Source organism: Danio rerio, chromosome 22 (assembly GCF_052040795.2).
Source record: "Danio rerio strain M-AB ecotype USA chromosome 22, GRCz13ab, whole genome shotgun sequence".
Lineage (NCBI taxonomy): Eukaryota > Metazoa > Chordata > Actinopteri > Cypriniformes > Danionidae > Danio > Danio rerio.
The window spans coordinates 11,402,501-11,427,151 of NC_141042.1; the positions used below are offsets into that span (position 1 = coordinate 11,402,501).

The following is a 24,651-nucleotide window of genomic DNA, read 5'->3' on the forward strand; positions in this document are numbered from 1 at the left end:
TAACATGTGACACAGAAAGAGCGGAGGGGTGACATCATGCTAAATTTATCCGTGACAGTTCCTATTATCGCAAATAGCTTGAGTGATGCATCAAATATTCATAATAGACTTAAGATAGACTTTCATGCTTGTTATTCGTTTTGGCTGTTCGCTAATAAGAAAAGGCAAGCAGGATTCAAAATGCAAGAAAATGATCCGATAACGTTCGTTTTTACATACACATGATAATAAGATAATTTTCCTGCACTATGAAAGCTGATTTCAAAGCTTACATAAAAAAACAGGCCAAAACCATTCAAATATTAAGTAAAAGTAATTATATCCGTGAAGATATTTTGTAAATTTTCTACTATAAATATATAAAAACTTCCATTTTGTTTAGTAATATTGAAACTAAGAATTAATTTTGGACAACTTTGTGGTTTCCTCCATATTTTGATCTTTTTTTAACCCTCAGATCACAGATTTTCAAACAGCCAGACAAATATTATCCTAACAAATCACACATCAATGGAAAACTTATTGATTTAGCTTTCAGGGAATGTATAAGTCTCAATTTTCAAAACAACTGACATTAATAACAGGCTTTGTGGTTCAGGGTCACATGTAATGTTGAAAGATAATCTTTATTGCTGAGCAAATATGCTGTTATATTGGTGAAATAACACTAATTTGAACGAGCTATTTTAAAAATAGTCATATAGCTAGTCAAGTATACAAGTTATATAGTTTTATTTGCTGATAACTGATTGCGATTGTAATTTTAGACTTCACAGTAAAAACAAATATTGAGATAAATATTCTATTTGTTAAATAGTTGTAAACATTATTTGTTAGTGTTACTTATTTTGTGTGTTAGTACTTGCTGTAGATCTGAGTGTTTATGTCCACAGCATTTTAATATCTCGGTTATTGACTTTACAAGAGTTTAAGTAAACCCTCAGTGTGAACACTCTGTTACATAATAGATTACATGTAGTCATTTAGCAGATGCTTTTGTCCAAAGTGACTTACAATTGAGAAGACATCAGTGATTCAACAGGAGCGGCAATACACAAAAGAAGTGCTAGTCATACAAAGGAACAGTTTGTGCTTAGAGAATTTAGCTACAGAAAGTTTTAGAGAAAGAGAAAGTTTCTACAGGTGGTTTGTTAAACCCACTCACCTGTGTGAAGGACACTTAGTAATGCACAATCTTTTAATAAGTGAATGTAACAAGCGAATAATAAGTGAATGAGGGACAGAATTCAGCTGCAGCTTTAGTGTTTTGTTGCAGGTGGGACTTTAGAAAACAAAAATTATTTGATTGGTCAGAAGATTTAATAAGAAACTAAAGTATGAGATGACATCATAGAAATCGTTAATCTTTATTGGTGGAAGTGAGAAATTGCTCGTTTTGAATGCTTACATTTTCTAAATGTGAATTTTATCACTGTTTTGGAGTATGCTAGCATATAGATAACCTTATGACTATGGATACACTTAATTTTCTGCATTTTTCGGTTTTCAGATGATAAGAGAATAATAGCCCAAAGAATGAGAGGAACAAAGGCTATGCCGAAGTATGAAGTAACTTTCAAACCTGATACAGAAAGTGCTTTGCTGTGAAACTATTTAATTTCAATGGTTTGTGCCACACTGATCAAAAAGCAAGAGCTGCAGAGCAAACCGTCTACAACCATGTGAGTGTGCCAAGGTTTAAATGTTCAGAATAGTTCAATATTCCACTCTGTAGCAAACTCCACTCAAACAAACATCCTGTTGGCACACTTTTGGTAGTTTATTGTTCCTGTTGCTTGCAACACTTATCCATTTTATCAGCATGGCACAGTAGTGCACTGTACTGTCATGGCAATGCTGGTCATAAAATATTACTGCCTGGCTTTTTTTTAATCAATGTAATTCAAGTTATTAAATAAAAAAACGTCTTTAAAAAACACTTAATATTGTTTAATAAAAAAACAATATTTGAGCATTTTTGGATTTGGTTTTCAGTCGAGTGCATCGAAAATTATAGTTTCACCGAAGAGTTTTCATTTCTGTGGATCTCTTAAGACTAAAAAAAAGGGCTATCAAACGCTGATCTCACCGAGAGCAATTTTCCATTGTAAGAATGCATTTATGTAGCTAGGCAAGACTGTTGATAATGTTCTAGTTGTAATATTAAATAATATTGTGATATTCAGAGAGTGTCAAGTCCCACATCTTTGGATAACTCGACCAGTAGTAACAGCAACCACTAGATCACAGCAACCACTAGTTTCTCCTCCATCTTTAAATGTCTCCGTAGTCATCTTGACAACAAAAACACTGCTGTCACCTTAATTGAAGCCCTACCTCTGCTGTCATCTGAATGGAGAATGAAAAAGACGCAACTGACGCAACACCCTTTTTCCACTTAGAGCTGACTTTTTTCAACTGCGGGCACACAGAGCGCAACGGCAAAACTGTGAGATGCAGCAGGCAGTTCAAACGCGACATGTGCAGGGCGCATAAGCAGTGTGCAAAACTCTCAGGTCATAAGAAACCCTTCAAAAGATGCACCTCTCAATGCAAAAATCGTGTCTGGTGTGATAATGGCCTTAGTGTTTCAATTGATTGAACTGACCTGTGTGAGCTCCTGTGTGTACAGTGCTGCAGTATTGGGCACAGTGTTGTGCTTCTTCAGCTTCCTCTGCTGCTCCAGACGCTCTTTCTCTTTCTCCACGGCACGCGTGGACTCTCTTAGCCTCTCCAGGTCCTGCTGGTAGGTCTGTCTCTGTCTCTCCAGCTCCAGTCTCTCCTCTGCCAGACGTGTCTCCAGCCTCCTGCACTCCTCCTCTCTGTCCTTCAGCCTCTGCTGGTCTGCTTCTGCCAGCCGCCGCTGTTTTTCGCGTTCCCGCTCCCAGCGCGCCTGCTCCTGTCGATGCTGGCTCTGCAGCCGCTGGAAGTTGGCCAGCTCCTCGCGGTGCTTCTCCAGGTTGCGCTGCTTTTCCTGTTCCAGGAGCACGTCGGTGCCACGGGTTCGGCTGCCAGGACGCTCCCGCTCAGCTGTGAGGATCGAGGCCCGCTGGAGCTCAATGTGGCTGTCTTGCTGGGAGATTATGGCCTGATGGGGGAAGTAGAGAGAAAAGACATGACGTTTGGACAGTTGTGCTTCCTGGTAACTGAAGCTTAGAATTGTGTGCTTTCAGTTGGCTTGTGTTTGCTTAAATGTCATTTGCGGAGTGTACTGTAAGGCTGTTTGGTAGGGAAGTGTCTGGGAGGAATGTAAATTTAATGACATGTAAACAGAACGTGAAAGAAAAAGGAAATAAATATAAAAGAGTCAAACAAATGAAGAACATATTAAAAAACAGCAAGGCAATAAAGGAACGGAACAGAAAAAAAATCAAAGGGAAAAAAAAAAGAGCGAAAAAAAGATAAGAAAACAAATGAAGACAAAAGAAAGCATTAAAAGAAAACAAGCCAAACATGAAAAAACAAACTCTTAAGAACAAACAAAACAAAATCGAAAACCGAAAAGAAGCAAACAGCAAAAATATGAACAAAAAACACAAAGAACAAACAAAACAATTAAGAAACAAAAAGAAAGACAACAATAACAAAACAAAAGGATTGAAAAACAAACAACACAGAGAACGAAAAATAATAAAAGCTAATCAAATGATAACAAAAAACAACAAAAGATCATGAAATAAGACAAACAATAACAACAAAAGTAAAACAATTTCCAAACAATTAAACAAAAGACCAGCATTAACAAATAAGAAAGACTGAAAGGCACAATATGTATATTAAGCCGCTAGAACACAGGTGTCAAACTCAGTTCCAAAAGGGCCGCAGCTCTGCACAGTTTAGTTCCAACCCTAATTAAGCACACCTGATCAAACTAATTGAGTCCTTCAGGCTTGTTTGAAACCTACAGGTAAGTGTGTTGGAGCAGGGTTGGAACTAAACTGTGCAGGGCTTCGGCCATCCAGGAATTGAGTTTGACACCCCTGCGCAAGAAGGAGTGTATGCACAGAAGCAGCGGAGCTATTATTATGCCACAACTTCCAGTTCTTCCTCTCGTGAACACTACTGCAGCATCCCGATTCGCATACTTATACTATGCCCTAAAAGTATGTACTTTGTTTGTGAGGGAAAAGTAACTACTTTTGAGTGTGTAAAAGAAGAGTATGCAAGCTTTGGGACATACTACTTCCTCGTTAACAGCTCTTTATGTTACTTAGTCACCCTGTCAATTCACATTTCTTTCATATTTAATTTTCTACCATATTGGAGAAGCATCAGCAATATAATTTGGAATTCATGAGTCTTTCATGCAGAGAAATGTCCTCAGGTCTTTGGATAATCATGCATTCAGACATATGCATCCAGATACATCTTTATATAAAAGTTTTTGTTGCAGATGAAATATAACACGGAAAGCGCAATTTAAATGTGTTCCAGTTGGCAAGATATTAATTAACAGTCATACAAACATCTTTATCGAAGCCTCTCTTTGATGATTGGTCTCACGCACACACCATGTTTGTAGTTTATTTGCACTTTTAATCCGTGTTTGTAGTTCTAATCCAAATCACATCGAAATGTATTGTGGGCAATATCAGTGATTAGAGTATGGACGGATCTACACTTAGTAAACCATCCGGAATGGCATACCTTTTTTTAACATACTATGATTTGGGACATACCAATTGTATTTTCAAATACTATTTGGGACAGATGGTATGGGAACAAGGACGCAGCATAGAAGAAGAAGCAGAGTTATTTTATCAAACAAAATACATTTTAGACATCTGTTATAATGCTGCTAAATCTAACAAAACACACAGCGTATTAAATCATCTTATGTGTTTCCTGGTTTTATATAAATTAAAACAGAAAATCAAGAGTGTGTAACATCATTAGTACAAACACACGGCACACAATCTGTGTTTTTAGTTAAAATTGTATCCGTCTCATTTTTTAAAACATTTGTGATACTGGAAACACAAAAGTCAGCAAAATATATAACACTGTCCTAATGGTTTTTGGATATTTAGATACAAAAATCTTAAATATTGTGCCTTGAAACTCCCGTGAACGTGATGTCATGCAGACATGTGATGAGTGCGAGGCGTCAGTATGGTCAGCATGTTGTACCTGTAAACTGTAGAGTCTCTGGGAAAGCAGCAGCACACGCTCATACAACTGGAAAAACAGGAAGAAGAGGACAACATTACTGGCAGCATGATTTAATATTCATTCACCTGACGAAACACCACATTCCTGCCAGGGCACTGCATGTGAACAGGTTTATGATACTCGCCATTAACAATCACCAGACTTTTCACTGTCAGTTGATTACAGGAATTGCATACTTTGTTGTATTGGAATACAAAAGTTAAAATATGCAAATAAGCCATCATTTAATTTAAATAAGTGCTAATTAACACATTTCTTGCACACAAATTGAAACATTGGATGAAGTCAGGAAATTCTTGTGTACACTTTAAAGTAAATGTGATGCATACAGTCTCTCCAGGATTTGATAAGATTTTTGCTACTGAATAACGACTTTGTGCACGCTATTGCGGCAGATTTTGTAGCATTTCTTTTATTATTTTGCAGTGAAAATATACACTTATTTACTAGTGCTGTACAATGATTAATTGCAAGCAAGTAAAAGTTTATATCAACAAAACAAATGTTTGCGTAATGTGTTTTTCTGTGTATATAAATATATACATGACTATGCTGTATAAAATATTTGTTTATATTCATTGATATTCATATGTGTGTGTGTGTGTGTGTATATACTTTCTAATATTTTTGTATTTAAATGTACAGTTTGTTTGATAAATGCATTGTACACATGTACATATCATGTAAACACTAACCTATATCTTGGATCATGGGATTAATCGTTTAACTGGACGAAAATTTGCTATCTTAATTTACTATACGTTACATTAGCACATGAACCTGGCTAAAACTATTGACTATTACATCACCTTAAACTAATCTTTACCTGAAGGATATCATTATAAACACGAGCCTCGTCTTGAAGAGAAAAGGTAGAGCTGTTGGCATAATATATAGTAATATTTTTAGTGTCACTCAGCGATCTGGCTTCTAATACAATTCCTCGACATTCCTCATATACAATTCCTCAACTTTTTTTTTACCTCGACATCCATTGATCTTTGTAATATATATATATATATATATATATATATATATATATATATATATATATATATATATATATATATATATATATATATATATAAAGGAAACATAGAGAGAAAAACAGAGCAGCTAGAGTTCACCCCTACATTTTGCTGTATCATATTTGAAAACAAAACCAATTGTTTGAGAATAAAAGCTAAGTCGGCTATTTGAACAATGATGAAAGTTATGCAGATCATGCGCGTTTATGTGCACATCTATGTGTGTGTGAGAGAGACACCAGTAAAGCACATTCTATTCACGGATAGTATGTAAAACTATGCAGATGGCGCTCTGGGGAGTAAATTTGAACAGTGTCCAGACTGCCCAAAACATGCAGGAAAAATCTGCAGCATTAAAAAAAAAACTGAACTTCACCTATTTTATTCTTTCTGTTTACATTGTACACTGGAACATAGAGCACTACTACTTTAAACAAATTGTATGTCTGATAACTGCACTGTGGAGAGCAACCTGACTGGCTGTATCACCACTTAGTATGGAAACAGCACCAGCAGCAATCGCAAAGGCCTACATAGGATTGTGTGAACGGCTGGACGCGTAATAGGAGGTGAGCTTCCCTCCAGGACATTTACACCAGGTGGTGCATGAGGAAAGCCGAGAGAATCATCAGCAACTCCAGCCACCTAAGCCATAGACTTTTCTCTCTGCTACCCTCAGGCACACGGTTCTGCAGCATCCGATCACGCACCAGCCGACTGAAGGAACGTTTCTTCCCTCAGACTATCAAGCTGATGAACGCTTAACACCCCACACAAACTCTTCCATACCCCTCACTGCACACCATCAATATGTAGCATGCACTGCACTTTAACCAATTCGTACTAAAAACAATACTGCCTACAACTATGTGTACACCTATTCATTATACATATCGCTGTCAACATTATTTTACAATTTTACATTATCCTGCTTTTTTGGAAGTATGTTGTTGTAGTATTTTGCACTGTCTGTATTTTGCACTGTCTGGAGCCAGCACCTAAGCTTTTAACTCATCATAGCACACATGCTAATGATGATGTGACAACAAAAGTAATTTGATTAGATTTGATTTGTATTTAAAGCCAGACTGCTAAGTGATACTAAAATATTACTATATATTGTGGCAACGCCTCCACCTTTCCCTTTAAGTTTGGGCTTTTTATATAATGATATCTTTTAGGTAAAGACTCATCTTAAGGAAAGGTCATGTATAAATCTTGTTTTAGCCAGGCTAATGCACTAATGAGTTTGTGTTGAATTCAGCGATCACAGACTCATGAAATTCCAGAGGTTCTGTACAGAGGTGACTTCAATATCACTTTATCACTATGTAAACCAGAGATGATTGCAAACTGTAATCAAAAAGCATTAAGTGTTATTTATAAAATCAGGCAAATAATAAACAATCAAATCCCTCTGTAAGAACTTTCCAAATACAGATTTGAATAAAACGGTAAAGTTTGATTTATATAATTGATGCTGAAGTGGAGATTTATGGCTCAGTGAAGGAGGACAAAAAAAAACACATCTTAAGAAAGCAACCTTTAAAAATGTTGTAATTATTAATGTTGTAAAAATTATTGTAATTAAAATCTACAGACGCTAATAAATAAAGTCCAACAAAAGAAACACTTAATAGTGTATTTCGTATGTTTTCCTTCCATTAGACTTAAAAAAAAAAAAAAAAAAACACTTTATGAGAAGCCAAAAAGCCTGAAATCTCAAAATCGACAGGTGAATGAAAAAAATAAACAGTTTCAGCCTGTGGAGTCTCGCCTTAGCTGGCGATTAGGTGCGGTGAATGCAAAGGTCAGCTTCTCAAATACTTATGGGGAGGCGTGTGAGAAAGAATATGCGTCTTTGATCTCTCATGAGAAACAGAGAGAGGCATAATCGTCTTAATTTCTGCATGATGATGAACGCTCGCTCTCACCTCTGATTCAGGAAGTTTACATGAGGACCACATGTTGGTGCTGGCAGGTGAGGAAGCCTCGTCCTGAAGAGACAGACACCATAAAATAAAAGAAAAACATATTATTGTGTATAAACTTCAAAAAATGCTTTTCTTACTTGGATTTTTTGTCTTGTTTTAAGTCAAAATTTCTAAAAAAAAAAATCTTAAATCAAGAAGCATTTTCTAGACAAGCAAAATTATATAATTTTGTTTTAAGAAATAATATGCCAAAATTAAGTGGGTTTTTCCTTAAAACAAACTAAATAATGTGCCAACGGGGTAGGCAAAATAATCTCAGGTCAAAAGTAAAACAGGATAATTTTGCTTACCCCGTTGGCAGATTATTTAGCTTGTTTTAAGAAAAAAACTTAATTAAATGATGATTCTTAGACATTATTTCAGACCAGGAGTGCATTACAATATTGTAGTGTTAATCATTATTATATTTAATATTTTATTCAAATGACTCAATCAAACTTCCAATGTTAACATTCAACTATGTTTAAATATGAAAAGTAAAGTAAAAATTAAATCAATATATATGCTTTAAAATTCAAATAATAATTAGTATAATCATACTTGCCCAATAAATAAATTGTAAACATACACATACTGTGCATCAAATTATAGTTAATATATATGAACATATATGTGCATATTTGTAATTCTATTGATAAAAAATAAATAAACTTTCATTTTTTAAATATTTAGTTATTTATATACTGAATAAATGTACATGTATGACATTTTTCTTAATATTAGTGAAATCCAAACATGAACTTATGGTGCATATGTAAATATATGTGATTTGCATATATTGTCATATATCAGATTTTCATATGGGGACTTTGTCATGTTTTGTTTAATTATTAAAGAATAATTAAAAATTATTACAATTTAGTTAATCTTCTGTAAATTGTCACCTTTATATTTTAAAGTAATTTTGCAGTCTATTATGGAGTCAATCTAGGGCTACATATACTTGCAACATAAAATAAAAGTATTGAGCAAAAAATTGCAAAATAACGCAAATCTCAAAAAAAAAAAAAAAAAAAAACGCAAAGGGAAAATTGAGTTTTGAGAAATGAAAAGGAATTTTGCAAACAAAAATAAAGAACAGCAAATAAAAATCAAATAGTGCAAAAAATAAATTTGTATCTGGACATTTAAAAAAAATATTCTTTTATTTGCTAAATATTTTTTTCCAGTATTGTCTTTACAAAACCTCTCAAGTCAATAGCAACGCTCATTTGGATTTGCGAGTTTTACAATTTGACGATTTAAACATTCCTCCAAAAAACAAAGGATTCAGGTATTTTACGTAATCTTGATTAGATTTATAACAGTGATTCAATTAAGACTAATTTCCTTTGTGCCAGAATGTCCCCAGCTGATGATGTGCTTTACAGGAGGCATGTCCGGGCATGCCATACGCCCCAGCTCCAGTGACTCCGCCCCCTTATGAAATCAGGGCCAGAAAGTGAAACGAACAGAAATGTGAAGTGCAAAAAGAAAACAGCATTGAAAAAAAAATATTTAGCAAATTTATTAATATTTTTAACAAATTCCAAATATAATTTTTTTGCATTACTTGATTTGTATTTGCAGACTTTTTTTGTCAGCAAAATTCCTTTTTGTTTCTCTAAACTAAATTTTCCCTTTGCAATTTTTTGAGATTTGCATTATTTTACAATTTTTGCTCAATACTTTATTTTTTTGTTAGCAAAACTTTCTTTTATGCTGCTTGTGTATATTGCCCTAGATTGACTCCATAGTCTTTGCATAATACTGCATTCTGTAAATGTTAGAAACCACAACAAGCAGGCCTAAAACACACAATGGCATACAGTATATGCGACACATACACAGAAAAGAACCTCTTAGGAACATTTGCTACTGAACATCTACATTAGCAATTGATATATACACAAATACATTCATTCATAAAACATCTTTAAAGTAATATCTAGACTTTGTAGACAACATCTGACCAAATAACTCCTGCAAGAATGACAGACATGCTGTGCGTCTCACCAGCTCATCGTGGTCCTGACAGGTGAACACCTCTTTGAGCTGTGGGTCAGAACTGGCCCGCTGACTCCTGTCTCTCGACCTGCCTCCTGCTCCGGGACCCTTCTTCTTAATGCTGCCGTCTGATTTCACACAAAAACACACACTTAACAATCTCTACAAAGACTTGTTCACCTGATCAACTACATTCACATATAAAAAGCCTCCTTTTTACACAATTTTCGAAATTAGTGCCACAAAAATTGTATAAAATGAAACAAATTTTGGGTTTAATTTAGCAAATATGCAAATCAAGCAATTCTTCTATCTGAATATTAATAAAAAAGGATTTCAACAAATCAATAAATGCATTTTCTGAATGATGCAGCTGATGTCTGCTAGATAGTAGGAGAAATGTTTATACTAGCCTTAGATCAGTGTTGATTTTGCCAATGAAAATAAGACTGAAAAACGACTAAGACTGGAAACCAAAAAGAAACTTGACAGATCCATAAACGTGCTCATCTAATGAACAAACAGCGCAATGCAGTGGATTTGAAAGAAAAAAAAGCTTTTCTTTATTTTTTTGTCTTGTTTCTAGTGCAAATATCCAAAAAGTCTCAAAATCAAGAAGCATTTTCTAAACAAGCAAGAAATAATGTGTCAAAATGATGTGAATTTTCCTTAAAACAAGCTAAATGATCTGCCAGTGGGGTGAGCAAAATAATCTTATGCCCAAAGGAAAAACAAAATTATTTTGCTTATCACATTGGCAGATTATTTAGCTTGTTTTAAGGAAAAACTCACTTCATTTTGGCATATTATTTCTTATTTTTTGCTTGTCTAAAAAATGCTTATTAATTTGAGAATTGTTAGATATTGCCAGGGATTTTAATATTCCTCTCTCACCCAGCATATGTCTTTTAGGTGATAAAACAGAGGTTTCCACATACTACGAAAGATGAGTTCTTCCTTTTAACTGTTGGTATAATTACAGCAGCATGTATAATACTGAGCTTTTGGAAATAAATTCAATGCCCTACACTTAAATTATGGATGAAAATCATGATTGAGAATGTGTCAAATGAAAACATGTCAGCCAAAACGAACGGCAATCATAAGTATGCCCACACAGAATCTGCGCGCGTAGAATTCAGCAGATTTTTCGCAGACTTTCCTCAGATTACCGCAGATTTTTAGCTCATCATTAATTCTTTTTCTTTACTTGAGTAAATGTGTGTAATTCTATATTTGTTCAGTTTTTTTTAATTATTACAGTAATATTATTGACTAATATGAAAATGTTCATATGATTTATGTTCAATGGCATTTGTACAGTAATATTTTCTGCCTTTAGTAGAGATATTATATAACACTTTCTTTGTTTACCAAATGAAGTGAATCTAATTGGATTTGCATTTTAAACATTAAATACAAGTTAAAAAGATATTACTTTTTTATTTTACATATTAAGGTTTTAGCTATGATACTCCCAAAATGATTCCGCAAAAATCCACAGATTTTTACCAAAATTCTCAGCAGAAATAGCAAAAAACGTCCGCAGATTCCGTCTGGCCCTGATCATAAGAAAGTGGATATATGGGAGAGTTTCATTTCTTCACTATGAACGGGTCTACCCTGTTGTGCTCTGTAGTATTATCTTTAAGCATTAGTTAATGATTTCCTACATTTTCTTTTTTAAATTTATCAACAATTTTCTAAATTGTGAAGAATTTGTGCGCATTTTTGTATGATACTGTATGTTATATTAAGAAGAAACCAATAAAACTTCATTTTCAAAAAAAGATTTGATTGATATTTGGGCTAGAAACAAGACAAAAAATCTAAGTAAGAAAATAATTTTTATAATATTAATGCAATACAGCTTATTAGCAAAACTTGCCAATCATACATTCAAAACAAAGCAAGTATTTTGGTCTTAGTAGTGCTTTGAAATGCGCATATATATATAAATATATATATATATATATAAATATATATATATATATATATATATATATATATATATATATATATATATATATATATATATATATATATTCTAACTATGTTTTTATTAAAGAAATTTTTATAAACATAGTATACACATGATATTTACTTACAATGTTTACAATCACAAAAAAATCAACAAATATATAAAAAAAATTATAATAATAAATAAATAATAATGACGACGTGTATTTTTTAAATTAGACATCTGTCATTATCTCAACTGAAACACAAAGACAGGGCGGGAAATATCAGAGCTCCTCCCCTTTTTCAAAAAACAGCCAATAGAGTTCCGTTTTTATCATAGCTCTGCCAGTGAGCGTGGTTGAGCTCAAACACATCAAAATAGGATGCATCTTTAAGGGGGCATGGCATGTCAGATACTAGTGAGCATTTGATTGGTCAGAAGACTGAAGTATGATCTCACAGAAATCATTGACACATTTAGGCGAAAGTGACAAACTGCAAGCTTTGAATGTTTATATCTTCTAAACTTGAATTTTGTCACCGTTTTGGAGCACACTAGCTTCTAGATATCCTTTAGACTAACACACTGATACTAACATCTAAAAAAACATTATTTTAATTTCATGAGGCCTTTAAATCGATGCATTCCTAACGTAAAACATGTTTATTGGTATGACTCTTACTCTTAGGCAGTGCGCTAGAATTGCTATCGTATCCGCCGAATGTGTCGGCTCGGCGTGGAAGCAAGCTCAAGGACGGACTCTGGTTTCCTTCAGTCTGTGCCGATGTTCCTCGAACTCGAGACGTCAGGAGGTTCTGCAGGTTCTCCACTATTGAAAGGCACAGAGATATGACTCGCTCACTGCATTTAGCTGCATTATGTATAAGAGACAAGCTGGTTTGTGTCTGAGATGTGCTGCTGATACCTTCAGTGATGGCTGCTTTGAGCAGAGTCTCCCCCTGCTGGAGGTCAGACGTGTCTCCGCGGAGGAGCAGACGAGAACGGGAGCCCGAGTCCTCCAGACCGGCCACACATTCAGACAGCTCCGCAAACAGCTGCAGCTTCTCTGCCAGACTCTGAGTGATCTGAGCATCCTTCAGCGCCAGACGCTCTGAGGAAAACCAGACGTATTGTAAACAGTGGGGGTGGTAGTTTTTATTTTTAAACAAATTAAAGCTTTATAGCACTTTACAAACAAAAAAGCACTTTAACCCTTTGACTGCCTACTCTACCAAACAGTTAATCATGTTTTGACTGTTTTAAATAATGACTGTTAAAGTAATTTAAAGAATAACTGTTTAAAATAATGATTTACACACACAGTATTGTTGGTTTACAAAAGAAATAAAATAAAAAAGTCAAAGAAACAATCCTGTTGCATTACTACACTTGATTTTGGTTTTAATTGTAAAAAAAACAAGAAAACATGTTAAATGATAATCTGAAATATTTTATGGCATACTTTAAAAAAATAAAGGTGATTTAGTATTCAAAAATGTTTTATTCTGAATACATTTTAAAATAAAATTTTCATAGTATATGTATAAATTCTGGAACTTTTACCATAAACTGACACATCAACCATTTGTTAGAGATTGACATTTTAGAAATTATGGGATGTGTTAAAAAAAAATGCATTGAGTGTGTTAACTAGCGACATTAGGAGTTAAGAAAGGCAATTCAATTTTGTTTCTTGGTGGGGTAGTTAAAGGGTTAAAATATGTAAAAAAAAAAAGCACATTTTTGTGAAAACTAAGATAAATGTATGAGCATTCAGGATTTTTTGATAAAAAGTTGATGAAATAATGAATGAAAAAATGATTACATAAAAAATAATCTACAAGAAAATAATTCTAAACAATATTAAAAACAATATGATTTACAAAAATTATATTTTACAAAATGTATTTATTAAAACTTTATTATATTAAGAGTTGTTATAAGTTAACTAAAACTAAAATAAAATTTCAAATATTATGCTCTGTGTGAAAATGTTTTACAAAAAAAAAAAGATTAAAATAAATATTTTAGAAAAAACTGAATATAGTCTTCGAGGTTCAGTGATTACATTTTTTAACATTTGGTTGCCATGTTAAATCTCGGAAACTTAAAGCAGTTACTGTAGACTGAATGGCTGCCCATCTTCCACTTAGTCTGTACCATCCAGATGAGTCCTAATGCTGATATAGCACAAACATAGAACATGCCACCTCCCAGACTATTCAGTTAAATAAATTTTCCCTTTCCTCTTTCTCTTTTAAATGTTTCTTTTCTTTCATTATCATTATTTGTTTGACTTAATACACCTTGCTGCCAACCTCAACCTTTTAATTCTGACCTGTTTAAATGCTTAATTTGTAAAACAAAAAGCACATCATATATTATTTACGCACATCATATACTGTCTGTTGCACAACATTGGGTTATAATGTGGTTTATTTAGATTTTTCAATAAATTTTGAACTGTTATTTTGCTTTTTAATTTTGTTTGTTTAACAGTCATGAAAATCTGATTAATAAATCTAATAAATAAATACATAAATTGTAAAAAATACTAGCTATTTTGAATAAAAATATATTTTAGTTTAATCAACTTGATCCATAAAAATAATATAAAAAATACAAAATAAAATCTAAGCATAAATAAAAAATAAATATAGATAAAAAAAATACTTGCTGAATAAATAAAATTTTTAGAAAAGTTTGAGTGGCAATACGACAAAATACAACTTGCATTTTTTATTAATTATTAAAAATGACTTAATTATTACTTGGGGTTATTATAGTTAACAAACTGTTTTGTTAATTGACAAAAATGTTAAGTGAAAGAAAAAAAAAATATATATAAATATATTAGTTGATAACTGAAGTTACAAACATTCATTATGAAAACCAATTGCGCCCTCTTGTGTTTTCTTTAAAGCACCTAAAACAACCGTCATACAAACCAAAAATGAGAAGCAAAACATAAACAGACAAGCTAGATGTGGTGATTAACCTTGGTACTCCCGGACGCGGGCAACTCTGGCCTCCTCTTCCTCACTGAACAATCTCTCTTCAGTATGCGGACAGCTGGCAGAAAGAAACAAAGGAACATTACAGATCTGCAGACAGCAGATATTGTCAGTACTGTTCCGGACGCACACACAGACCTCTCCACCGCCTGACGGATATGGGTGATCCACGTGTTGCGGTCTTCTTTTGAGGCGGTGTGGATTTCGTACATCTCGGGTTCATTTGAGGAAGCGCAGATGAGGAACATTGCCCGCTCTTCGTGCGCCACCTCACGCACAATCAACTTCTGCAAAGAAATGACCGACGGCTTGTTGTCCTGTGGAAAAAACGAACACAGATGGATGCATTAAGAAGATCTATTTCTTACAGGGATGCACTGAAATGAAAATTCTGGGCTGAAACCAATAATAATAATAATAATAATAATAATAATAATAATAACAACAACAACAATGTGGACACACTTGGCTGAAAACTTGGTTTTGTAATGATTATTTATTATTTTATTTGATTATATAATGTGATTTGTAAGATATTAAAAATTTACAAAAAAACCATACAAGCTAATAATAAAAAATTCAATTGCCATGACAACACAGTACCGCTGCTGCAAGCAGCAGGAACAAGTATATTGAATGATGTCCTGATGGCGGTTATTTGAGTGGACTTTGCTAGTGATTATTAAATCAACAGTGCTTAACAAAACTGAGTACACCCCTTTTTGAATATTTTTATTCATTTTTCAGTGATTATAGTTAATATGTTCTGGTGCATTTAAACAAAACAAATGTATTAAATTTATTTATTTATTAAAATAATATTTGAGTCACTGAACATCGTTAGAAATAGAGAGATAATAAATTCAAATTGATGTCAAGTATTGTAAAAAAAAATACAAACTACAAAATTTCAACAAAATTTTATAACTTTTTGTTTATCTTGAATTTTGCTCTTTAAAAAAAGTAATATATATCCCTAATATATACATTTGGATGTTCTAATTTTAGACCGTTATCATCTTCTTATGCTGTTCTGTATATCTTATTATTTTGTTAGATTAGCTCCAGATTTGGCTTCAGTACTGACTAATCTAACGTATATGCACAAATATAATATTGTAAAGCTTCCCATGGATAATATTCATTTGTGAGCGGTGTACTCGTATATCTTGAGCACTGTAGTTATGTGTGCGCATGAACAGAATATACACAGAGTGGAACATTGATCTATTTTGAACGCTAGTTCAAAACCAGCCAACGTTGTGCTCCCCAACTCTTATGCTGCGTTCACACCAGACGCGGAACGCGCGTCAAGCGCGAGTGATTTACATGTTAAGTCGATGCAAACGCACGAATAGACATCCTGCGGCGCGATACGCAAGAATAGCGCGGCATGAACGACGCAAAATGACGCTTAACGAGCGTTTTGCACGAATCTCTCGAGTTCGAAAATCTGAACTTCAGCGTACATTCGCGCCGCGTTAACCAATCAGAAGCTTGCTCTTGTGGGGGCGTGATTGTGACGTAGAACCTGTTGTCGGTGTTCCGAGGGAAATCCTCCAGCCTTCACCGACAACAGTTCATCAAACTCGGCTTGGCTCAGTCAGAAGCACCGCTGAAAGCCTCCGTCATCCAGGTTAAGTTTCTTGAGGAGTTTGTGAGCTCACAGAGCTGGATGCACCTCTGAAAGGATGTAGTGGACTCAGACACGACCCAAAATGTATCGACCCCGTTTTTCATTTTTCAAAAAGCACATAAACACTGTTATTTTCTTCATAAAATCCATGTTAGCCATTTAGCTATGAAGCTAGAGTCTTCGGGCAGACAGAAGCCCTGCCCATCACGCGAATCCGCGTCGGTTCTGAAGTGAATTTGACACGCGAATGGAGCGGGGTTTGACGCGCGAATGAAGCGAGTAAACTCAAATGTTCACGCGGCTATTTACGCGTGAATAGCTCAATTTATCCGCGCGTTCCGCGTCTGGTGTGAACACAGCATTAAACTTTGGCTGGAGTAGGAACAGACTGGCCTTGTGCGGCACAAGCCATTGAAATGAATGGGTTTTATAGCACAGCGCTTTCCTTGTGAGTAATGACATCTGAAGGGAAAGTGAAACCTCAGTGTGGTGACCACTGGTCTTATTTCATCAGTTCATATTTTCAGACATGTTTCACTTTCGGATGAAAAACTAAAATGCCATTTTCAGCTGGTAATTTTCATCCCTAAATATGCAACCCTAATTTATTATCCTGTATAAATCATAGACAGGATACTTTATACTGACCACAGTTGAGAACACGTATCTCTGGTCCTTCTCTTGCAGCAAAACAAGAACATCAGTAAGAAGCAAAGCTAGAATATCTGCAACGCAAACAAAGAATAAACAACTTTAATCCAAACAAACTTGTGTATGAAGCCCTCTAAGAAGACAAACATTGGAAGGAAAAAAAAAATTTTCTGCTTTTACATTTACCATTAAATGTATTATTTTGCAAAGACTATTTGCATTCTTTTGCAAAAGTATTACATTGCGCCAAGAAATTTCACCTTTTATCTCAAAATTATTCCTCACTATGAATTGTTGACTTCTGCCACAAATTAGTTGTTTTCCCCAATATATTTTAATTCAGCATTCAGACTTTTTATTGCATTCACAGAAAAAATATTGCACAGTTTCTAAAGATAATGCAACACTTACACTGAGAGAACGCACAAGTTTTTTTTGTAGAAACTATACTTTTTTAAGTTAACACAATTTTTAACAAATATTTATTACAAATATTAAAAAATTTAGTTTTCAAAGGATGCATTATTTGCTTAATTATTGCAGTAATTTAAAAAATGCATTCGCTTGCAAAACTGAAAATTTTCAAAAGACACTTTGAATTCTCATTCCAAGTATTTTGTCACCTATAGAAACTCTGCAGATGATAAATTTGTACAGCATTATTCTTTTAGAAGCCTAGTGTTGCCTCAAAAAGTGTTTAGTTATCCTGATAACATACTAATTTTTTTTGTGAGATTTCATTACACAAAATAATTTTTTTTTTAAATATATTTGCATTCATTTATTTAAAAAAATATTTTCTTTTTGCGAGAAATATTGCATTTTATCTGAAAAAAAAAAAAAAAACCTTTCCACTACCTAATTCCATCACAAGATTTTTAGCAAGGATTTTCAGGGTTTTTGTGTTTCATAACGAATCATCTGCATTATTTACAAAACTATTGTGTTGCCCAAAGTAACTTTATTATCCTTGCTTGTAAACAACACTAAAATACTATTTTTCTTCATTTTTGCTCTATTAAAAGCTTCTAGGGCAGTGGTCACCAAACTTGTTCCTGAAGGGCCAGTGTCCTGCAGATTTTAGCTCCAACCCTAATCAAACACACCTGAATAAGCTAATCAAGGGCTGTTTCTCAATATGCGTTCTTCAGCGGTCTTGCGTCCTTGTGTTCTCGTCATCATCAACTGCCTAAATTCAGTTGCAATACTCAAGACCGCAAATACGGAGGATGTGATCTTGATATCGAGGATGCACCGATGCAGACTTGAGCACCGAACACGCTCTGGAAGTCCCAGAAGTCATTGCGACAGGAGGTGGAAAGCGCAGCATTTTATTTAGATTTATTATTAAAGTTCAGAGATACCATTTATTTACCCTGAGTTGTTTCCCTAAATGAAACCATGAACATCTTAATAAAGGAATAAACACATTAAGGGTGTTTGTTTGCTGAAATTCGTTAAAATCTGTTTTATTTATATTGTGCAACATATATTTATAATGTTTTTATGCAAAGTACAGATTTTGAAAAGAAGAAAAACAATAAATCGCTGTATGAATGCTGTAATGTTTAAATAATATTCTATTAAAAACACGTGAAGGTCATGTGACCATCAGGAAGAACGCAGCATATCATTTCTCACAGGACGCGTTCTCTGTTCTCGTGGCATCCCGAGTTCGTTCTTCCGAGGACACCTGGCAAGACCAGTCTCCACAAGAACGCAAGTCCTTTCTCTGCGTTCTTGGAATTGAGAAACAGCCAGTGTCTTACTATACTAGAAACATCCAGGCAGGTGTGTTGGGAAAAGTTGGAGCTAAACCCTGCAGGGACACCGGACCTCCAGGACCAAGAATGGTGACCCCTGTTCAAGAGCATAGGTCCCAAACTAAATTCCTGAAGGGCCGCAGCTCAGCACAGTTTTGCTCCAACCTTTGTCAAACACTGCTGATCCAACTAATCAAGTTGTTCAAGACTACTAGACACAATTACGCAGGTGTGAGTTGGAGATGGTTGGAGCTAAGCTATGCAGAGCTGAAGCCCTCCAGAAATTGAATTTGAGACCACTGTTCTAGAGGAAAGCATTATTTCTGCAAGAGCATACAAAAACCACTGAAATGTTAAGATTCCATTGCTTAGCGCTTTTGTCCAAATTATCATCACCATGTCATTACTGAAACTGCAAACAAATGCTTGCTAACTGTGCTTCGCACAATACCTTTAAGTCGACCAGAAGCAGCTTTCCAGTTGACTGTGCCCTCAAACAAGAGCTTCCGGCGGCCCTGAGAGAGGTCCTCCTTACGGAATACGCGTCCGTCTTTAATTTTCCCAAGGGATTTGGGCTCCATCTTAGAGGCGATTTCCCTGAGTCGCGCTTCCTTCTCGTAGAGACTGACCTGTGCATCCACCTGAACAATGACGTCTTTGATTAAACCCAGAGCTTGTGCCAATCCTTCATGCTCCTCTGTTCCAGCTAAAATGAAAAAGATAGTTTTTAAAACGTTGCAAATCTACCATAACTGGATAGTTTCAATTACATTTCAAAAAACCAACCTTCAGTGTTGTGCAGGATGCGCTCCAGAAGCACAGGATACTTGGTTATTCTCTGTGTCACTAACAAGATGCACTCTGGGATGCCTAACCGTCGCACTATTGACAGATTACTTAATTTCTGAAACATAAGAACGGGAGATGATGATTCAAAACATTGGGAGGACAGTTTAGCAAATACTAGTACCACAGAGAAGATCTGAACATACTCTCATCAGGTTCTGGAACTTCTTGTTGCTCTGCAGCTGCTCTTTGTAGTGGTTAACCGCTTCAGTGTGTCGACTGCAGAAATCCCCATAGCTTTCCTTCATGCGATCTCCAAGCTCTCCCGAAAACTAAAACCAGACACATAAAGAAAATGTCTTCCTTCTTCTCACTTCTTTCCCAATATTAGCACAATTCCTGTTTTCACATTTCCTTCCCAACACTTTCCTCATTTTTAGACTAAACAATATTCTTTCTCGTACTTTGTTTGGGGGTAAAGAGAAGATTAAAAAGGCTAAGTAAAGTGAATACTGTTTTAGAACACTCCTATGCGGCTAGCATGTACACCCTAAACACAACAATGGCGACTGGTGCTGGATTCAATGGTCATGCCCAACTGCTGAGCCTGATTTGTCTCAAGTTTTTTTCCCTCACTTTCGTCAATTGGTAAAGTTTGTTGTTCGCTACTGGCTTGCTTGGTTTTGGAACTTGTGGAGCTGCACATCAATGGATTTGGACTATCAGCAGTGAAACTTAATCCAAACTGAACTAAACTAAACTGAACTTCAACTCTAAAAAAACTGGACTGACAGTTTCAATCTACTTGAACTTCTAAGTTAAGCTGCTTTGACACAATCCACATTATAAAGGTGAAATAGAAATAAAGATGAATTGAATTGAAAAGATGAATTCAAAACTAACACAGAATTAAGTATTTGTATGAGTAAATTATATACAAAATAAATGTGAACATGTAAATAGTGGCGAAGTATCGCTACTTGGTGCGAATGACGTTGAATGAGCGATGTGTTTGCCGCAAAAGATCAGAATCTATTCGCATTTACTATGCAAGTTTCACATGAGAAGAAAACATCCCGCGAGAAATCTAGAGCAAATGAAACGGTGTAAATCCAGCATAAGAAAGAACTGTATTTGTTGTAAACATCTGGAAAACAGCCTTCTACAGTTTGTTGCAAACCAGATTAGAAGCATCACCACATCGCACCACATCTTTACATTGGTTTCTATTTGCTGCAAACTAATACCGAATTATGAAAAGACGTGGCACAATGAGGTGAACTTCTCACCCAGTGTTTAACCCCCCTCAACTGAAAAACAAAGAGAGGGTTGGACAGAGTAGCTCCTCTCGTTTAAAAAAAAAACAGCCAATAGTATTTTGTTTTATCACCGCTCTGCTAGTGGGAGTGGTTGAGCTCAAGTAAATCAAATGAAAAGCAAATGAAAAGCACTTAAAAAAATGCATCTTGTCAGATACTGGAGAGCATTTGATTGGTCATAATTTGAAGAGAAACTGAAGTACGAGGTAATGTGAAAAAAAGTTGATCCATGTAGGCGGAAGTGACAAAGCTTGGCTTGCTTATATCAGTTGTATTTTTTCTAAATGTGAGTTGTCACTTTTTTGTCCCACACTAACTTATAAGTATCTTCAAAGACAAAAATACTGATATTAACATCTAAAGAACTATATTTTCATTAACGAGTGATCGTACAGGTGCGGATACATCTGTACCAGCACTGCAACTTGACTCTCCAGTCTATTCGTGTGGCTAATTTGATGTTGTTGATTTGAATGTTGTTCTCCTGTCTTTCCTATGAGATATGAACTATTCACCACACCTTAAATGCGGCAGCAGTGGCGTTCCAGAAAACACCCATTAATTGAATAATTGTCATGGACCAATGGTAGCTGAAAGGTGTTTATGAGACCAAACAAAATCCCCCTAATATGTTTGATTTGGTGAGCGGTTTCAAACGGCTGAAATGAACTCAAAACATATTTTGTTTTTGGCAGATTTTGTTTGAAAGGATGTGATTTCAATTCAATTTAGACTGATGTGCTACCACAAGAAATGTGAGATAGGATGTTTTAAGTAGGAAGAGGAAGACATGAACAGTGAAGCTGAATGTGTAAAGCTGAAGTGTAGGGTGGGAAATGTAAAGCACAAGAAAACAAGATAATAGGATCTCTGACCAAAGAAGTGATAAATCAGACAGACATGTGATCAGCTGAGGACAACAAAAAAAGAAGATGAGACCCCCCCTCCTCAAAAAAGTGTGTGTGTTTTTTAAATAATAAATATTAATAGAAATTACCATTGTAAAAAAAAAAAAATATATATATATATACACAAATATTTGATATTGGCCACGCAACTTTTTTTGTAACTATTTTTTTTTTGTTTTATCAGTTTTAACGATTAGCAGTTCAATAGTCACCTAAGGATTATGTAAAAGGTTTATTCATTACTTTGCACCTAAATGTCGGATCCACACACCGCCGCTAGAAGGCGCCAACATTTTGGTTAATTCTCTTGTGTCCACAGAAAATAAGTTTTCCTGAAATTTAGTCGACTCTTTATTCCACGAGAAAAATAAACTACTAGTCAGTCAACAATCTGAACAGGTGTTAGGCTGTAGCACTGAATGTATGAAGACATAAAAACAGATGACTTGCAGAGGATAATAACAAATGTGCATCCTGCGGCTTTAGAGTGCATGGTTGTGAAAAAGTTTTTACACAGCTGCGATTTCATAACCTAAAAATTTCATAATCAAATTACAGGGGTCGCCACATTGATTTTGGAAATACGAAATTGCGTATCACATCGCTGAGTAAATATAGAGAAGGTAGTGTAAAGAATATAGCTTAGGGCAGATATTGCTACAATAGAACATTTGATGCAGGAAGCTTAAGGCGGGAAATGTGAATCTGAAAGAACCAGTAAAAAGCATCTGCTATTGTAAGCTTTAGGCAGAAATTGTTACAACGGGATGTTCAAATCAGGAAGCATATGACAAGAAATGTCAAATGAAAGGTTTACATTAAAAGGGTCAAACAAAATATGAAGCAGGGCAGGTGGTGTGAAGCAGCAAGCACAACAATAGCAGGAAACACAGGATAAAAAAGTGACCACAGCATGTGGGAAGCAGGAAGTTTACGGTAGAAAGAGAGACAACAAGTGGAAGTGCAGGACAGGAAATGTAAAGCATATAATTTAAAGCAAAAGTGTGATAGCAGGAAATGTGGTAAATGAAGTGTTAAATAAAAGCATGACAACGGCATTTGTGATGAGACACAAAGTTGGAAATTGACAAAAAGAAGTAGGAAGCAGGAAGTGTAGTGCAGGAAGTATGAGAGCATTAGGAAGCATGAGGTGAAAGTGTTTGAAACAGGAAACAAAAGACCAAAAGCATGAAGCACAGAGCAAAACATGAAATAAAGCAATAAATAAATGACAGAACTGTTTGAAAGTGAAACACTTAATTAAGGTGATGTACCTGGGATATAAGAATATCTGAGAGTTTATTGATGGCGTAGTTGCGTTCGCTGCCTGGCTGTAGAGACTCTACACGGCGCTCTCTAAGACGGGACAGGAAGTGGTTGTGCAGCTCCAGCAGGCTGTCCAGTCGGGGAAACAGACAGTCCAGCCTGCGTTCGTCCAGCTGTAAGGCCTCCCGCAGCTCTCGAGCGTAAACGCGGAGCATGATCTTCAGCGTCCGCACATGGTGGATCTCTGTCTGGATGAGCTCTGGAGGACACAACACATGTTAACATTAGCCATGAGGATTCATTTTTCTCAATCACATCAAAAGTGGACAATGTAGAGTCGTGGACAGTGAGTATTTTTACCTCACTAGGTTAAATGGGGTCAAGTCAGATCAAACAGTTAGTTTGTGAATTGGACAGATTCGAATGCATCTGCTCTCCAGTTCAACTCACTGATTTAGATGATTGGTTCAGGGAAATTGATCCACTGAATTGATTCAAAATGAGTTAAAAGAGGACATCCTCTCAGCTTAAGTGCTCTGTGACTGACAACATAAAAAGTTACTAATGGCAAGTGTCCACCAAGGTGATTTTGTGCTGTAGAAACATGAGCGCTGTTCTAAAAACAACTGCCTCCAACTAAAAACAACTGCATTACTGTCAAAGTGTTAAAAAATGCAGAGCGTTCAGTACTGATCTTAAAACACACACTCAGCGCCTGGTTATGCATCTAAAAATGCAACTTCCATTGAAAGTGAAAGTTTTGACATGGCCAAGAATGGTAACCCATACTCGGAATGTGTGCTCTGCAGTTAACCCTTTCAAGTGCACACACAGAGCAGTGAACACACACCTGCTGGTGTCTTTTGGTCAAGTCCAACAACTGTATTTTGACCATTAGTGTGCCCAAACATTACAACAAGAGACAAAAACAGAAAAACTTGCCCTAAAGCCAAATTTTTGAATTTTGTATGGGGTCATTTTCATTTTTGGGTAACTATTAAAGTCATTCTTTTATATTCTTTTTGGTTTAGCCCCTTCATTCATCTAGGGTCGCCACAGCGGAATGAACCGCCAAGTTATCCAGCATATGTTTTACGTAGGGGATGCCCTTCCAGCTGCAATCCATAACTGGGAAACACCACTGCACACGCATTCACTACAGACA

The 24,651-nt window shown here is 35.3% G+C and overlaps 1 protein-coding gene across 7 annotated transcripts in view; it reads right to left on the reverse strand.

The window, feature by feature from the left end:
• Positions 1-24,651, reverse strand: part of arhgef18b (Rho/Rac guanine nucleotide exchange factor 18b) — a 98,408-nt gene that overhangs the window by 18,827 nt on the left and 54,930 nt on the right. For 5 of the 7 annotated variants that reach the window (XM_087304011.1, XM_087304010.1, XM_087304009.1 and 2 more), the window contains 13 exons: positions 23,495-23,745; positions 20,200-20,325; positions 19,994-20,111; positions 19,659-19,913; positions 17,442-17,518; positions 15,296-15,474; positions 15,142-15,215; positions 13,069-13,254; positions 12,826-12,972; positions 10,190-10,308; positions 8,135-8,197; positions 5,131-5,178; positions 2,609-3,088 (listed from right to left, as the gene is read on the reverse strand). In XM_087304011.1, coding sequence (XP_087160137.1) covers positions 2,609-3,088; positions 5,131-5,178; positions 8,135-8,197; positions 10,190-10,308; positions 12,826-12,972; positions 13,069-13,254; positions 15,142-15,215; positions 15,296-15,474; positions 17,442-17,518; positions 19,659-19,913; positions 19,994-20,111; positions 20,200-20,325; positions 23,495-23,745 — 2,123 coding nt within the window. Of the gene's footprint in view, positions 1-1,348; positions 1,404-1,553; positions 3,089-5,130; positions 5,179-8,134; positions 8,198-10,189; positions 10,309-12,825; positions 12,973-13,068; positions 13,255-15,141; positions 15,216-15,295; positions 15,475-17,441; positions 17,519-19,658; positions 19,914-19,993; positions 20,112-20,199; positions 20,326-23,494; positions 23,746-24,651 lie in introns of those variants that run through there. The other 2 variants (XR_015521730.1, XR_015521731.1) reach the window with 1 other exon arrangement.